Source organism: Dryobates pubescens, chromosome Z (genome assembly GCF_014839835.1).
Source record: "Dryobates pubescens isolate bDryPub1 chromosome Z, bDryPub1.pri, whole genome shotgun sequence".
In the NCBI taxonomy this organism is placed as follows: Eukaryota; Metazoa; Chordata; class Aves; order Piciformes; family Picidae; genus Dryobates; species Dryobates pubescens.
Genome location: NC_071657.1, coordinates 54,360,356 through 54,379,167, shown reverse-complemented (window position 1 = coordinate 54,379,167; position 18,812 = coordinate 54,360,356). Strand labels below are relative to the sequence as shown.

Here is an 18,812-nt window from a genome sequence, read left to right as displayed (position 1 = left end):
TGAGGGACATTTAAGGGTGTCAGGGAGAGATAGGACCATGGGGAACAGAACAAAAATAGAAATGGGTAGATTCAGATTGAATGTTAGGAAGAAATTCTTCACCATGAGGGTGGTGAGACACTGGAACAGGTTGCCCAGGGAGGTGGTGGAAGCCTCTTCCCTGGAGGTTTTTAAGGCCAGGCTGGATGTGGCTCTGAGCAACCTGATCTAGTGTGAGGTGTCCCTGCCCATTGCAGAGGGTTGAAACTACATGATCCTCGAGGTCTCTTCTAACCCTGACAATTCTATGATCCTATGATTTACCACCAGTCCTGGCCCACTGGAAAGGTCCCAGATGACTGGAAGCTGGCCAATGTGATGCCCATCCACAAGAAGGGACAGAAGGAGGAACCTGCAAACTACAGGCCTGTCAGCCTGACCTCAGTGCCAGGTGAGATTATGGAACAGGTCATCTTGAGTGCAATCGCACGGCACTTACAGGATGGCCAAGGGATCAGGCCCAGCCAGCATGGATTCAGGAAGGGCAGGTCCTGCCTGACCAACCTGATCTCCTTCTATGATCAGGTGACTGCCTGGTGGATGTGGGGCAGGCTGTGGATGTAGTCTACCTGAACCTCAGCAAAGCCTTTGACACCGTCCCCCCAGCAAACTCCTGGCCAAGCTGTCAGCTTGTGGCTCAGACAGGCTGTCCAGGTTTGAGGCCAGACAGATCTTCTATTGCCCCAAGAGAGACAAAAGAATGACACTCACATAAACGGATTGGAAAGTGATGGAAAGTTTAAAGGGAAAGGCAATTAGTGTTTTACAGAAACTACAAAGCATAGTGGCAAAGAATCCCAAAGCGTAGAGAGTCCCTTACACTACACCCAAAGGCCCCCAACACTTCCCTTCTCCCCACCTGAGGGTCTATCCAAAACCCCCAGGGCTTTTTCTTCTCCTGCCACTGCTAGGCTAGTCTCAGGCTGGCCACGTCCAAGACTGCCCCCCCAACTTCTCCTGGCATTAGGCCTAGCCAGGCCTAAGAGGCCTTGAGATACTCCCCCAGCATTACCTGAGAGGGAGCATCTCCCACGGGAGCAGAGAGGGAAGAAAGAGGAAGAGAGAGACTTTGCAGATGGATTTATAGGGCACAGGATTTATGGGTATGAAACATGCTGTTTCCTGTGTCCACCTACTGGGTTTGACACTAGGGCCACCAGAGGTGTAACTAATGTGGCAATAACAGGAGGCACCCTGCCCGAACTGCCACACAGGTGCACTCTGCACTGGGTTAGGAACTGGCCAGAGGGCCAAGCCCAGAGAGTGGTGGTGAATGGTGCCACATCCAGCTGGCAGCCAGGTACTAGTGGTGTGCCCCAGGGATCAGTGCTGGGCCCCATCCTATTAAATATCTTTGTTGATGTTCTGAATGAGAGTACTGAGTCCATCATCAGTAAGTTTGCAGATGACACCAAGCTGGGAGCAGGAGTTGATCTGTTAGAGGGTAGAAGAGCTCTGCAGAGAGACCTTGACAGGCTGGACAGATGGGCAGAGTGCAAGGGCAAGAGATTTAACACATTCAAGTGCCGGGTTCTGCACATTGGCCACAACAACCCCATGCAGAGCTACAGGCTGGGGTCAGAGTGGCTGGAGAGCAGCCAGACAGAAAGGGGCCTGTGGGTACTGGTTGAAAGGAGGCTGAACATGAACCAGCAGTGTGCCAAGGTAGCCAAGAGGGCAATGGCATCCTGGCCTGCATCAGGAATAGTGTGGCCAGCAGGAGCAGGGAAGTCATTGTGCCCCTGTACTCAGCACTGGTTAGGCCACACCTTGAGTCCTGTGTCCAGTTTTGGGCCCCTCAGTTTAGGAAAGATGTTGGCTTGCTGGAATGTGTCCAAAGAAGGGCAAGGAGGCTGGTGAGAGGTCTCAAGCACAAGCCCTGTGAGGAGAGGCTGAGGGAGCCTGGAGAAGAGGATGCTCAGGGGAGACCTTATTGCTGTTTACAACTACCTGAAGGGAGGTTGTAGCCAGGAGGGGGTTGGTCTCTTCTCCCAGGCAACCAGCATGAGAACAAGAGGACACAGTCTCAAACTGCTCCAGGGGAAGTTTAGGCTCGAGGTGAGAAGAAAGTTCTTCACAGAAAGAGTAATTTGCTATTGGAATGTGCTGCCTAGGGAGGTGGTGCAGCCACCATCCCTGGAGATGTTCAAAAAAAGATTGGATGTGGCACTTGGAGCCATGGTTTATTTGTCAGGTGGTGTTAGGTACTGTCTTGGACTTGATGATCTCTGAGGTCTTTTCCAACCTGGTTGACTCTGTGATTCTGTTTTGATGAACATAGTTTCGGGCTAAAGCGTCTCCAAGTACTTTACACAGGGTAGCTGAAATCTGATAAATTAATCTGCCAAATGGGGAAAGTTACATGAATTATGGAGTTCAAGAGAGAAATGCAGTCCTAAATATCAGAAGTAATAAGCAAAATACGTACACATAAAATGGAGAAGGACTGATAAATAAAAATCTGAGGCTGTATTTGACTTCAAACTGTGTAAGAACCCAAATGCAACCCTGTATTAAAAACAGCAAATGTCTTTGTGCTATGGACAAGTCTATGGGGAAAGCAATTCCACAGAGGCCTCTCATCGGAGGCTGAGAGGAGACCAGCCATGAGCTTGTTCCTGCCTTGGTGTTTGGTGGTGGTTTCTGGTGGGTTTTTTGGTTGGTTGGTTCGTTGGTTTTGGGTTTGGTTTTGGTTTTGTTGGGTGGGTTGGGTTTTGTTTATCCTTTTTGGTTTGGTTTGGTTTGGTTTGGTTTGGTTTGGTATTTTTCCCCTCTTTCTTTGAGATGTCCCTGTGTCCCTACACTGAGGGACTTCTGAGCGTGGCATCCCACTACACCAGCATTCTCACCAGCTCCGGGGGCTCCACAAGCACAGCGCCAGCAGTACCCGGCTGCTGGAGGTGCAGCTGCGTGCTCCCTGGCTGCCCGAGCAAAGCCGTCCCGTTGCGCTCCCCTCCGGGATTATAAACGCAATTTGGCCGTGATGAGTGGTTCTCAGCCCCGCAAAACAAAAGAAAAAAGCCCCAAGCCCAGACCGAGGCCTAGCACGGCCCCCAAACCACCAGCACGCCGCTGCATCGACGGCACCCCGCCGGCTGCCTGCGCGCCCCCTCCTCTCCCCACCCCGAGGCAATGTGCGGCGTAGCTCTTGGGCTCTCCCCGCCGCTGCCGAGCCCGCAAGTCTCCTCTGAGGTTGGAGGGCTTCGTGGAGCTCACTCTGTAGCTGGGAGGGGCGCCGGGATTCTCCATCCCGCCCACAGCTGGCCGTGCAGAGCTGTCCCACCGCGGAGAGCTGTCTTAGAGCCGGCTTCACCTAGGAGCGGTACGCAGGTAACGTGGCTGCAAAGAATGAAGCGGAGCAAGAATGAGCAATGCCAAGAAAACACAGCTTAACCAAAAAAAAAGTAAGAAATAACGTTTGTCAGGTTTAGAAGACAAAAGGTAGTACAGAGCATGAGAACAGACTTCAAATACACAATAGCTTGAAATAAAGAAATCAATCTCTTTTTTAAAAGCAGTTAGTGACTGAATAATTTACAGCAATGTAATGGGGAAAAAAACCCTGTCACTGTCAACTGCTGAGCATAGAAACAGACTATGTGGAGAATACGGCTTAGGAGTAGTGCAAGCTCTAGGCAAGCAGTTGGACTTGATCTCAGCAGTTTCTTCCATCCTCCACGGTTCTATGATTCTGTGAAAACAGAGAATTGGTAAGACATGAAAATAAATCTGAAAAACTCAACTGTGCTTCAGAACAGTGGGATGAACTAGATGACTTAATGAGGTCCTCTTTATATTTCAGTTATCCTAAGACTCTTTGAGCATATATTTATGAGAGTAAGTCTGTATACAAATCACTTTTGGTTAGTTATATTTTATCAGGGGGAACAGAGAATGTAGAAGAGGGGAGAAAAGGCTCAAGCACATTAAAAAAAAAAAAAGGTAAGCAGCATTTAAAAGTCTTTAAACTACTAGAAATGCCATAGCTGCTCAAGTGATGAACTTCAGAAATTTTTACTGTTGTAACACATGGTGAATGGTGCCACATCCGGCTGGCGGCCAGTCACCAGTGGCAGCCCCCAGGGATCGGTGCTGGGCCCCATCCTCTTTAACATCTTCATTGACGATATGGATGAGGGGGTTGAGTCAGTCATCAGCAAGTTTGCAGATGACACCAAGTTAGGAGTAGACGTTGGTCAGTTAGAGGGTCGAAAGGCTCTGCAGAGGGACCTTGACCGACTGGACAGATGGGCAGAGTCCAATGGGATGGCATTTAACAAGTCCAAGTGCCGGGTGCTGCACTTTGGCCACAACAACCCCATGCAGAGCTACAGGCTGGGGTCAGAGTGGCTGGAGAGCTGCCAAACAGAGAGGGACCTGGGGGTGCTGATTGACAGCCACCTAAACATGAGCCAGCAGTGCGCCCAGGTGGCCAAGAAGGCCAACGGCATCCTGGCCTGTATCAGGAACCGTGTGGCCAGCAGGAGCAGGGAAGTCATTGTGCCCCTGTACTCAGCACTGCTAAGGCTTCACCCTAAGTACTGTGTCCAGTTCTGGGCCCCTCAGTTTAAGAAGGACATCGAGACACTTGAATGTGTCCAGAGAAGGGCAACAAGGCTGGTGAGAGGCCTTGAGCACAAGCCCTTTGAGGAGAGGCTGAGGGAGCTGGGATTGTTTAGCCTGGAGAAGAGAAGGATCAGGGGTGACCTCATTGCCCTCTACAACTACCTGAAAAGTGGTTGTAGCCAGGAAGGGGTTGGTCTCTTCTCCCAGACAATCAGCACCAGAACAAGGGGACACAGTCTCAAGCTGTGCCAGGGGATGTTTGGAGTCGAGGTGAGGAGAAAGTTCTTCACTGAGCGAGTCATTCGTCATTGGAATGGGCTGCCCAGGGAGGTGGTGGAGTCACCATCCCTGGAGGTGTTCAAGAGAGGATTGGATGTGGCACTTGGTGCCATGGTCTAGTCATGAGGTCTGTGGTGACAGGTTGGGCTCAATGATCCTCGAGGTCTCTTCCAACCTTGGCAATACTGTGATACTGTGATAATCTGTGAAGCCACATTTAGCTTAAGTCACTCATCTAAAATTATTTCTTGTCTCTTAAGAATAATATTTTTTTAAAAAAAATTGAACAAGAATTTAGCAGAACCACTAGTAAATCAACTATCTGTGTGGGTTTGAATGCAAATACCTTGGAAGGGACACAACTAGGTGGGCAAAGTCTTATAGGAAGGCTCTGAAATTTCTGACAAAACATTTTTCAATCACTTCAACTGAATTAATATTTTTTCTAGAAAGTATTATTTTTCTGCCTTCTGCAGTGCTCCAATACTTAGAATAACTCTTCATTCTTGAAAATCAAAGGGAATTGTTGGAGGGCTTGGGAATGGAGAAATATTTAAAAGATGCAGCTTCCACCTCTAACTTTCTGTTAAAATTCTGTATTTTGTTTACAAGCTGTGGCAGTTTGGGCTGGGTGCCCCCTGCTGTGTTCATATGAGGGATGCTTCCTGTGTCCCGAAGGAGTCCAGCCCAGTGGGTGGACACAGGAAGCCAGGTATTTCATCCCATAATACCCTGCTCCCTATAATATCTCAGCGGGGGTCCTGGCGCTTCCTCTTTTCTTCCCTCGCTGCCACCTGGTAACTGGGGGAGATGTATCCCAGCCTTTTGGGTGGGGGGATGGGCAATCTCAGATCTGGCCAGCTGAGATTAGCCTAGCAGTGGAGTGGGGTGGAGGAGGAAGAAAGAGTCCTGGGGGGTTTGGGTGTACCCTCAGGTGGGGATGGAGTGTTTCTGGGTGTGCTTTGGGATCTCTTTTGTCACCATGCTTCTGGTTTCTCTGTAAACGTTCACTGCTTTCCATTTAAACTTTCCATCACTTTCGCAATCCATTTGTCTGAGTCTCATTTTTCCCTGTGGTGGGGAGGGGGTTGCCCTTAACCCATCACACAAGCCTATTTCTGTATTTTGATACATCCTGACATCTGATACTGTTAGCAAAGAAGGTTGGTGGTATCCTGAGCTATATGAACAGGGGCACAGACAGTAGACAAAAGGAGGTTATTAGTGCCCTCTGCTCCAAAATTGTGCATCCATGTTGGGGCACCAAGTACAGAAAAGAAGTTGATAAACATGGCCGAGTTTAGCAGGGACCACTCAGAGGCTGCAGAACTGAGGCTGGTTCAGCTATTAGGAGAGGGGAGTTTTAGGGACACCAAATGGCAGCCACAGCACCAATGGGAGGCATGGAAAAGACACAGCCAGGCTTTTCACAGCAGTGTGTTGGTGAGAGGGCAGGAGGCAGCATAAGATGAAACAGGCTTAGGCTGGAGACAAGAGGTTGCCCCAGCAGTGAAGCCAGGGCCCAGGAAGCTTGGACCGTCTCCATCCTAGAGGGTTTCAAACTTCAGCTGGGTAAAGCCCTGGGCAGGCCTGTCTGAGCCCACAATGGGCAGGGGCTGGGACCAAAGATGTCCCCAGGTCCCTACCAAGCTGAATGAGATCCCTGTGACCTTGTGAAGGGAGAAATGAAAAGGTTTGTTTGGGATTCTTTTGCTAAATGCACTGAATTGTTTTAGTGACCAGGACACTGTATCAGATGATGATCAAGTGCTTGCATTCAATTTTGGGTCTGCTTTTACTTCATCTATGACAGCAATGTTCCAAGTGAAGCTTAACTAGACTACTACCACAGGGATTACTTACAAGGGGCTACTTCGAGAAGTTAATGACACAGTTAGCATTGCCTATATTCACTTTCTTCTCTGAGTTGTCCTTGGAGACCTAAATCAGCAGCTCACCAGCAAGGTTTCTCACCCTAATCCAGTTAGCCACTCACTGGTAGAAACAGGTCTGTGAGGCTTTAAAAAGCATGACCATTCTTTTCAGCCCAGGTATGGCCTTATGGAATTACATGGGAAGTTGTAACTCTGTCTCAGCTTGTTAAGGCCTGACTGCATCTGAAAAGTTTTCACCCATGGTAGGTCACTTTGAACAATCTCCTGGGCTCAGAACCTTCAGTCAGGCACAGACAAAGTAGCGGCAAACACTGTCAGAAACACTGGCAGAAAGCTACCATTTTTTTACTCCTTGGAGTAACACAGGTACAGCTGCATTTGCAACATCTCTTGGTATAGCTGCTACAGGAGTAAGACTACCACTCCTTCTTTGCTGTACATTGTTCAGGGAGAGATCAGAGTGAGATAGGTCTGACACTATGGACAATTTCACTTGAGGAGGAACTTACTTTCATGACCAGGCTTTCAGAATGACAGCATATTAATGGTGTCTGTGCAAGGCAGTCTACAGGACAAGATGTGCCTGCAATGGAGGTAGCAGCAATATATGGAATAGCCTCCTTTCAAAAAGCACCAAATGAGGCTTATAGTGAAACTCTTCTACCCTGGAAGCCAGCTAATACCTACTTCAAAGTAAATCTGCAAACCATGGTGAGATGGGGATCCTCAGCTCCAGCTGAAAGGGGTGTAATTACCTTTTTGACTTATTCTTAATTTAGATCTGTCACTGAAAATACTTGAGAATTTGCATTGGATTTCCCATAAAACTTAAAACTAAAGCCTTTACTACATCAAGTGTCAAAATTTCTTTGCTGTATCTCTGCAGGAAGCCTCAAATGCCAGAGAAAAGTAATCAATTAAGGGGAAAAAAAAAAAAAATCTCAGGATCCTGTCCTGGAAAGTTGGAGTCACACTGTCAACAGCATAAATACAACTGCTATTCTTTTTAAAAGGTCAGGCATATTATTTTCAGTTACACTGGAAGCATTCATTTCATACCTATTATTAAGATTCATTGAGTATCCTAGGCTTGCTCCTGCTTGTTTGCTATCAGAAAAGGCTTGAGTTGCTTTTTGGTTTCTCCTAAGTACCCTTCCCCTTTCATTTTCTTCTGACACATGTGGACTCCATGTGTCACTGGAGCTGACTTTACAGCGGTGGAATTAGCAGCATCAGCTGAGAAGATTTTGTAAAATTACCAAGATCTGAGTCAGGGCATGGTGTTCCACCTTCTCATCCATTCAATTCCTCAATAGTTGCACTGTGCCTTTACACACCCCGTGGCACCACAGGTCCATGACAAAGTTGTTCTTAATTACCCATCCTTGTTATACTATTAACAAGAGCTTCATTCAGAAGACTTGGTGTTCAATCAGTTGATGTTTTGACCCCCAGCACTGCTTGAGGCAAGGAAGGGACACAGACTGTTTTTGGTATCACATGGGATTTTTCTTTTGGTCCTGACAAGAGCAAACAGTACCCTTCAGTTATTATCCTCTCCCAGAAAGTGAAGCTTTTCTTCGGGAAAACACATGATTTGAAAGTGAGCTCAAAGACATTTTCTGAGTATTGCACAAGGGCTGGCATGATGCTTGGAAACTTCAATAGACTGTGATAGTGTGCACTTAATGTTTTACACACATGGGTACCTACAGAAACTTCCTCTGCAACTCTTTCACCCTTGAAGCCCCCTTTGACTTTATCTGAGATAACGTAAGAGAAGCACTGAACCATCTGGCCCAATCAGCATGTTTATGCTCCTAATGTTAGTTCTTTCCCCTCCCCTTATTTTTTCATCTGCAAAAATTGCATTGTTTAAAACTTTAATGCATTTAATTAGCTCCTTCTGGTGTTACTCACAGAATGGATGAGGTCAACAGGGACCTCTGAAGGTCATCTAGTCCAATGTCACTGTGCCACCAGCAGAGCTACCAAGAGCTAGTTGCCCAGGACTGTGTCTAGACAGCTTTTAAATACCTCCAAGGATGGAGACTCCACAGCTACTCTGGGCGACTTGTGCCAGGGCTTAATCACTGTCACAGTAAAAAAGTGTCAGCTGGAACCTTACGTGTGTCTGTCTGCTTGCTTATTGCCTCTGGTCCTTTCCCTGGGCACCAGCATGGAAAAATATCCAAAGAAAGATCAGATTTTTACCATAATTAGGCAAAATACATAAGCAAAAAAATGGTCTGTCTCTTCCCAGCCCTGCACTGCTAATATTGATGTTACAACTTTTCATCCAGTTTCCTCAAGAAAATGATTTCTCACACTGTGTATTTTGCTATTCACTTTGGAGTCTGTCAGCCACTTAGAACCACATTTAGAGGCATGGAATTTTGAGTTCCTGAAACTTTAAGAAAAAAACAAAAGAGGTGGCTGGATAGAGAGGCACAAATCAATGATTCACTGGCAAAAATGACAAGCACAATACACATTAATATCTTTGGGGGCTTTGGTTCTGTTGTTTTTTTGGCAGTAACTAACGCTGCTGGCCCATCTCAGTGCCCAGACCTCTGACTTAATCACAGGTTGCCAATTCTTGCCTGGTGACATAAAGGGAATTACTGAAGTGTAAGCTCAGACAATTCACACAAATCCATAGGAAACCAGGATTTTCTGTTTCTGCAACCCATAAGACAGACGCTGTTTGTTGCAGCATTTGCTTACCAGTACAGAATGAACTGTACTTGCCCTGATCTATCACAGCATAACAACATCCATCTATGAGTTTTGCTCCAACTATACTAGTTCCCAGTGTTACAATGGTGTAAAAAGTCTGCATAAACAAAGCTATACTTAAGCACATGTGAAGGCACCACCCCTCTGTCATAAAATAATCAGCCCTAAATCAAAACTTGTTTGAATGTAGAAGTAGTCTGTGTGCTCTAGAGCTAGTACTGATTAGGCAGGTAAAATGGTGTTGAGCAGTTTCTCTGAGAATATGTAATAAATCAATAACAGATTTTTGAGCTCTTTATTAGGAGGGAGGCATGTAGACTGTAAGAAGAAAACGGAAAGTTATCTCCTTACCTCGTTCATGTTAATTAATGCATTCAGAAGCTGTACTGAAAGGAATTTAAACTCGTGATAGTCATAAGAGAACAGATCAAAGAAGAAAAAACAGACCAAGTCAAGGAAAAGAAAGCTGTACATGCTGTTAAGTTAACAGACAGAATACAGGTCTGAAGGAGGTAAGATTTGTATTCTTTCATTCTAATAATAATTTTCTGTACTGCTTTGAAGTTCTGCTTCAGAAGAGACTTGACTATCTGTAAGTGAACTCTGAAAATGTTTCCTTGTCTAGAATTCTCTTTGTCAGTCACCATGTTTATACTTTGCAGAGTAGGTAGATTAGGAGGATACTATCAAGTAGGGTTTTCTGTGCTGTTTAAATACCAGAAACATTCTTAGCACTTATGGATTTCCTCACTATATTTGATCAGTTCAATTTGTAACTGTTCAGAGTCCATTACTTCCTTAAGACTGAAATTTAAGTTTATAAGTTTCTATACACATCTAAGCAATATAGTCACTGGACATAAATTGGTATAACCACATGAAAACCAACAGATCTCTGAGCATTTATTCGGATAGAAAATCTAGCCACTGAGCAGGGAATAAAGAAACAACTACTTGTAAGGACAGTATTAGTTTTTCTTCTTCTGAATAGCTTTTCTTGTCCAGGTAAATTGCCTTTCTTTGTGTATTCCTAAGGTTTACTTTAGAAGTGTGCCATTGCTTAGTACTTAGAGACCATGTAAAATTCTTCTCTGTTTTATTCAGCGTTCAACAAGCACTTTGATGTCAGAGGAGCTATTCAAATGTAGCCTATAGTTACGGTTTTGAGCTTGTCCTTAAATTGGGACAGTGGCATATGTATATGGATCTACTGGATTTCTGAAGATAACAGATTGTCCTGCCACCTTAAAATGCTCCCACTAAACCAAAAAGGTTGATATTATGCTTTGAAGATAACAAACTCTTTATTGCACTGAGTAACTGTATTTTTATCCTGTAGGTTTGAGCAGGACCAAACTCACAGGATGCCCAGAGGAAGTCACTATCCAGATGGCAACTTTCACAGAGGCAAAGGAGCCAGCTATATTGCAGTGGAAGAGTAAGCATGAAGTAGAACCTATGCTACCGTGTCAGCTAGTGGGGAAAAAAAAAGTGAATGAAATGTAAAACGTAGTATCAGAAAAAGTTGCTGTTGTATATAGGTGGAATGCACTTTAGCTGTCCTGTCGTTGTCTCTAATGTTTGTTGTTGCAGAATCAAAAAAGGCCCTCAATTAGAAAAATAAGTTGGAAGAATCTAGAGCTTCATCATATGATCAGAAGTCTAAGTCATTAACCTTTATATTTACAGTTATATTGAGGTCTAATTAGGATTTTCTTCAGAGGCTGTTGACAGGTGATCTTTAAGCTGTATCTCTTGATCCATATAACCTGTTTCCTGTACCTCAAAGGGACACTGGTCTCACCTTAAATAATATTTTAAGTGAAAACCCCAGAGAAAGGGTAAAACACCATCCATCCAAAAGCAGATGGAGTCATCAGTGCTATAAAAACGTGACTCTCAGTAAATTCTTTCTGGGTGAGACTCCATTTAAGCGGAAGTAAGTCAAGTTAATGCTTTGTTAGTTTTGGCTTACAATAAAATATGTTGGGTCTTGGATTACCAGAGACACTATTCCACTGGTGATGGGTTCTAAAAGGCAAAGGGGCCCATGATAGTTTGTTAATATTCAAGGACCACTTCTTCCAGGCTCAAGATCAGTGCACTCCAACAAGTAGGAAATTGAAAAAGGGAGCCAGGAGGCTTGCATGGTTAAGTAGGGAACTGCTGGGCAAACTCAAGCGGAAGAAGAGTGTCTACAGATCATGGGGGGAGGGGCTGGCCACATGGGAGGAGTATATGACTGTTGTCATAAGATGTAGGGAGGCAGCTAGGAAAGCTGAGGCCTCCTTGGAATTCAACCTTGCAAGGGAGGTCAAGGACAAGAGAAAGGGCTTCTTCAAATACACTGCAGGAAAAACTAACACTAGAGGCAACATAAGATCACTGCTGAATGAGGTGGCTGCATGGTGCCAGAGCATACAAACAAGGTGGAGTTACTAAATCCCTTCTTTGTCTCCATCTATACTGCTGGAGACTGCCCTCAGGAGCCCCAGACCCCTGGGGGCCCAGAGTAGGACATGACAAAGGAGGAGTTTTCCTTGGATGATGAGGACTGGGTTGATGAGGGTTGGGTTAGGGAACAGTTAAGTCATCTGGACATCCATAGTCCTGATGGCATGCACCTGTGGGTGCTGAGGGAGCTGGTGGAGGGCATTGCCAGACCACTCTCCACCATCTTTGGTAAGTCATGGCAGACAGGAGAGGTGCCTGGGGACTGGAGGAAGGCAAATGTCACCCCAATCCTCAAAAAGGGTAAGAAGGAGGACCAAGCTAACTACAGACTGGTCAGCCTCACCTCTATCCCTGGAAAGGTGATGCAGCAACTTATTCTTGGTGTTGACCTTAGGCACATCAAGGACAAGAGGGTCATTAGGAGGAGCAGTCAACATGGTTTTACCAAGGGGAAGGCATGTCTGAACAAAACGATAGCCTTTTATGAGGACATAACCAGGTGGACAGATGATGGTAGAGCTGTGGATATGGTTTACCTTGATTTCAGTAAAGCATTTGGCACTGTCTCCCACAGCATCCTTGCAGCTAAACTGAGAAAGTGTGGTCTGGATGATCAGGTAGTGAGGTGGATTGGGAAGTGTTTGAAGGAAAGAAGTCAGAGAGTTGTGGTTAATAAGAAAGAGTCCAGTTGGAGACCTACATCTAGTGCAGTCCCCCAGGGGTGAGTACTGGGACCAGTACTGTTCATCAACAACCTGGATGAAGGAACAGAGTGCACTGTCAGGAAGTTTGCTGATGACACCAAACTGGGTGGAGTGGCTGACAGCAGAGGATTGTGCTGCCATACAGTGAGACCTGGACAGGCTGGAGTGTTGGGCAGGGAGAAATTGAATAAAATTCAACAAAAGCAAGTGTAGAGTCTTGCACCTGGGGAAGAACAAACCCATGTATCAGTATAGGTTGGGGACTGACCTTCTGGAGAGCAGTGAAGGGGAAAGGGACCTGGAGGTCCTAGTGGATGGAAGGTTGACCATGAGCCAGCAATGAGCTCTTGTGGCCAAGAAGCCCAATGCCATTCTGGGGTGCATTAGAAAGGTGTGGTTAGTAGGTTGAGAGAGGTTCTCCTCCCCCTCTGCTCTGCCCTGATGAGGCCACATCTGGAATATTGTGTCCAGTTCTGGGCCCCTCAGTCCAAGAAAGACAGGGAACTGCTTGAAAGAGTCCAGTGCAGAGCCACAAAAATGATTAATGGAGTGGAACATCTTCCTTATGAGGAGAGACTGAGGGAGCTGGGGCTCTTTAGTTTGGAGAAGAGGGGACTAGGGGGTGATGTCATTAATGTTTCTAAATATGTAACGGGTGAGTGCCAAGAGGATGGAGCCAGGCTCTTCTTGGTGATGCCAAATGACAGGACAAGGGGAAATGTGTGGAAGTTGAGGCACAGAAAGTTTCATGTAAACACCAGGAAAAAATATTTCATTTTGAAGGTGATGGAACACTGGAACAGGCTCCCCAGGGGGGCTGTGGAATCTCCCTCTCTGGAGACGTTCAAGACCTGCCTGCATGCATTCCTGTGTGACCTGCTCTAGGTGATCCTGCTCTGGCAGGGGGTTTGACTAGATGATCTTTTGAGGTCCTTTCCAGCCCCTAACATTCTGTGATTAATTAAGACAAAAATTTCCCTGTGTTTGGATACCCGTATGCAGCTAGTGCTTCTGGTAATGGGTTACTGTCTGCCAAACTTGGAGAGTGGTCACTCACACCCACAGCTGTCACTTGTATTGTTAGCTATTTGTTTCTCCACATTCTTCCGTTGGCAGAGAGAATACACAAAGGGGAAGGCTCTCTCATAGTCTTCCAAAGCAGTTCAGTTCTCCAAAGTAAGATGCTGGCTAGTCATGCTGTGCATTTGAAACTGTGTGCGCTCACCTCCAACTGCCATGAACTTCAGCGGCTGCAATTGCAAGCATTTTTTCTAGATATGTGAGGGAAAAGTTATGCTCTCCTTCCAGTACCAGAGGACTCATTCAATATACCAGCACAGATTCCTAACAGCACAGCTGCAGCTTTAACTGGAATTGCAAGAAAATGCACATGCACAATGTATTTTTCATACTAGCCTCAGAATAGGTAGGGAAGGAGGTTAGACAGCAAACACACAGTTAAAATCACCAAGTCCAGGAATGACATACGGTCTGTGAGAGACACAGGCTAATGGATGGATGACTAAAGCTATGGAGCACGTGAAAACCACAAAGCAAGTCCCAAAAATGTAGAACAGCTGACAGTTGCTTGGTGAAACAGCCTCCAAATTTTAACTGTACTGGGGACAGTAACAAAACCAGTGGGCCATTTTATAACTTTTACAATCAGCTGTAACACAGCTGCAGGAGGAGTGCCATGAGCTTCTGGGGTTAAAGTGATCTCCAGCCAACATGAAGGCTTGAAAAGGTAGGAGCAACTACAAGAATTCAGGTAATTGTGATAGAGAAAATTCCTTTAGCTCCAAGGGGCTTCGTGCTTCAAACATCACATAGGCAGTTCAGGCAAAAAGACAGCCTGTTCTGCCACACACATCCGGTTGCATCTTCTTTCAGGCTTCTCAAATCACACTCCTTCATAAGACTCTGAGTCAGTGAAAGTGATAGCAAATAGATATAAAAGGCCTCTGATCAAAGTCACATACTGCCCTCTTCAGTCCCAATGGAGAAGCCCGATGGTAAATTGCTGCAGGATGACTAGATACAAGATATATAAAAGTAGGTTAGAATGGGCTTATTCTGACTTGTGGTCATTTTTATCCCCTGTCCTCCTTTCTCTTTAAGCGTTTTGCAGAGCTCTTTCTCAGTAAGTCAATGTTACTTCCTTGAGTTTTGAGGTTGTGCAGTGTTTTATGTATTCAAAAAATCCTGTCATCGGCAGTTGTAGCAACATGATGCAATTAAGATACAATTCTCAATACTTGCTGCCTAGAGCAATATAAGAAATGAACGTGATCTGTGTTGCTGCAGGTGTGGCATTTAATTTATTTCACATTCTCTTCCAATATCACAGTGCTGTTTGCTGCATTTACAGGCAGGGATTTCTTGAAGCAGTAGTCAGTGGTGGATTATTATCCTCAAAGCAACATATTATTCCTAATTTTTAAAATGTTTAAGAACTTGGCAGAAAATTTATCTCACTGCTTCATCCACAGAGACTGGCTGAGGTTACTGATACTTTTTCTATTTTCTGAGTTAAAAGGATACTGATACAAACTTTACTTCTTCTAGTCAAAAGGACACTGATACAAACTTTGGCTGTAATCATTCTTGCTCCCAGAAGCATGCATCTAGTTCCGGTATTAATTAGTTTGCTTTGCTTTCCCAACAGAGCTCTGGGTATTGGACTCTTCATTTTGGTTCTGGCAATTTTACTTATCTTTGGCTGCTGGTACTACAAAAGACGTAGTGGCTATAAAAGTCTGCGGGTAAGCACAACAGCTCACTTTCTAGCAGGCTGGTGTTTTGACAACATTATCATTATTTGCATTACAATAATGCAAAGAACATCAGATCTGTAATAGGACATCATTATCTTGGGCAATATATACACTGACATGTACACAGGCAAAACCATACAATATGAACACACCTTGACCTGAAGACCATGCAAATCAGGCAACGGAGTAAAGAGGAAGCAGAAGCATAGGGACATTAAGCCAGTCCAACTTTGCACAACACATCAATAGAAAACATTATCTCTAGAAAGCATTATATTTAATATGTACTAAACCCCAAGTTTCTGAAAATACAAGTTCTGTGTATTTTCATTTAAAGAAAAATAACATATTCACGACTTATAGGACATCTAAATGTGATTAGAGTAAATCTAGGCAGCAGAGAGGAAAAGTAACCGTTACAAGTACCTAAGTAAATATTATGTTCGTGTGTGATGCGTGATTTGTTAAAAAGTTGACTTGCAGTTTTAAGATTTACTTAAAAGCAGAGCTTTCTAAGCACTGTTTATAAAATTCGACTTTGCATCTTCTTTAAAAAATACTTTTAAAAAGGTACAATCCTCATACAAGAGAGAGAGGATGTGTCAGCATAGACAGCAAAAAGCCATAGGTAGATTACCTCTCTTCTTGGCATTGTGTCACACCCTAATGCTGGATTCCAATGCATACTGTAAATGTGCTGTCAAATATCAAATGATATATAATTTTCCCTGACATGACATTCTCTTTATCTTCCCCATATTTCTTCATGATCACAGAGCAAAAGCTCTAATGTGGGCAAAATACGAACCATGGTAGGGGAGGGAACAACGCTGGACTGCAAAATGGCTCTGCAGGAGTACAGAAACTTTAATTCTGTGGTAAGTTGTAACTCAAGGTGTCATTACAACATCATGAGACATGGTGAGATGATCTTGGTGAACTGTTGCTGATTGGTGTGTTGCTGGATGTGCTCCCTAGAGTCTTCAATGCCTCTATATTAACTTAAAAAGTAGTGTTTTGCACAATTTTTGCTGTAAAAAAAGGTTTTAAAATATACTATTAAGATTTTTTTCTTAAAAAAAAAATAATCTTAAGTTGTATGATCATTGTATGATTTATTAGAATGATGTAATGCCTGAATGCTGAAATACACTGAAGAAACAAACATCTTTTTGTGCCCCTGTACTCAGCACTGGTTAGGCCACACCTTGAGTACTGTGTCCAGTTCTGGGCCCCTCAGTTTAAGAAGGACATCGAGACACTTGAACGTGTCCAGAGAAGGGCAACAAGGCTGGGGAGAGGCCTTGAGCACAGCCCTGTGAGGAGAGGCTGAGGGAGCTGGGATTGTTTAGCCTGGAGAAGAGGAGGCTCAGGGGAGACCTCATTGCCCTCTACAACTACCTGAAAGGTGGTTGTAGACAGGAGGGGGTTGGTCTCTTCTCCCATGCAACCAGCACCAGAACAAGGGGACACAGTCTCAAACTGTGCCAGGGGAGGTTTAGGCTTGAGGTGAGGAAAAAGTTCTTCACTGAGCGAGTCATTCGTCATTGGAATGGGCTGCCCACGGAGGTGGTGGAGTCACCGTCCCTGGACATGTTCAAGAGGAGACTGGACGTGGCACTTGGTGCCATGGTCTAGTTGTGAGGTCTGTTGGGACAGGTTGGACTTGATGATCCTTGGGGTCTCTTCCAACCTTAGTTATACTGTGATACTGTGATACTGTGATCTCCACAATAGACATTCTACCATTCTGACAGAATAAATGGACTGTGACAGGCATACTGCATCCTGTTAAAGATTGTCAGGGAATATTATAAAACTTGAAGGTTTTAGTCTCTAATCATTATGGAAAGATGAACATTCAAAATAACAACAACAATAATAATAATAAAAAACAACAACAATAACAGTTATGTTTAAATAGCTTAACTGATAAATACCAATGTCAAGTTACAGGTGTGTTTAAATAGTCTGTGAATAGAGAGGAAGCTAATTTACAATCAATTGTAAATAAATTGATGAAACTGTTAACATTGGATACAAGACAACATAGCTACATCGAGATTTCCAAAGAAAAGTTTCAATATAGTCTGAATTGTCAATATATATTAAAAAATAATAATCCTGTCCCTATAATACAGTTCTCTCTTTGGATAAATGATAGAAACAAAATTAATTTGATCTGATTCAAAATAAAAAAGAAACATGTTAGCAAAAACTACGGCAGACCTAGTGAATACGCTCAGCTACTTTAAGTTATAGTACCATAGCTGATATGAAGGTAATTTATTTACATCTTTAATGTAAATAACTCACTGTATCTTTAATGTAATCTTCTTGAACCTCACTTGTTTCATTTTAATCTTTCTCACCCATTTTGCCTGCCGTAGGTACCTGATGCTCCACCAGCTTATGACAAAATAGCTGCAGATCAGTTGCCACCACCTTATTCACCATAACATGAAATCTTAAACTCCAAATGTACTGATTCTGTTTCTTCATGCTCCCTCTCAATTTCTTGTATATGCTTAAATTTCCTAAAGCTGACATAATTTAAACAACAACAAAAATCACATGCTTTCATTAGCAGTTTTATGAAAATTACTCCTGCTTAGTTTACACAACTGGTTCTTAAAATGCTGCAATGAATCTGAATGCTTTTAAGTGTTTCATTTTCTGTGGTCAGATTAATATACTATATCAAGTCCGATCAACTTGCATCCTTCATGGACCTATCAAGTGTAAGTACGTATCATTGAGTACTGACTGGAGTAAGAAGTTGTTTTCATCATCCCCATTTACTCTCCCTTTCTTTCAAAAGAAAAAACAAACACCCAAACAAACACACAAACTATTCCCTAGAATGTGATGTACAAGAATCTGTCATAAAATTGACAAAATCATTCGACCACCTGTGCTGTTGCAAAGACTAACCATTTTCTGTACCAGCAGCTCTAAAATTAATCTGCAAAAAAGCAACTACGTTTTACAGCAGGTTTCCACTTCACCTCACTAGTTTATGTACATATAACAAAACATTATAAACCACAATCCAGGCAACACAGGAATTTCTGCTTAGAGACCATATGATTTTATACTTGTCAGTGGGTGTAATGACAATTATCTTTATGTTCCTACTGGCGGTTTGTACGACAGCAAAAAAACTATATAGCTGCAGAGATTTACATGTCACCTGTTTCTAACATGACCAAACAGTAAGAGAAAATGTGTGAAGCCTGTGTCTCTTGATGAGTACTGAAGATAGCAGCATCCAAGATGTTAATTTTTCCAGGTTGCCAGAACACTGTGTGATACACAGAAATTGGGCTATGTACAATTGGCAGTTATTGCTTACTTTC

The 18,812-nt window shown here is 44.0% G+C and overlaps 1 protein-coding gene across 1 annotated transcript; it reads left to right on the top strand.

Annotated features, from left to right (window-relative positions):
• Positions 1–9,895: 9,895 nt before the first annotated feature.
• On the top strand, positions 9,896–17,954 carry MLANA (melan-A). Its single transcript, XM_009908973.2, has 5 exons — positions 9,896–10,030; positions 10,858–10,956; positions 15,345–15,441; positions 16,230–16,331; positions 17,844–17,954. Exons 2-5 carry the CDS (start codon positions 10,883–10,885, stop codon positions 17,910–17,912), a joined length of 342 nt encoding a protein of 113 aa, XP_009907275.1. The 5' UTR covers positions 9,896–10,030; positions 10,858–10,882; the 3' UTR covers positions 17,913–17,954.
• Positions 17,955–18,812: the final 858 nt, after the last annotated feature.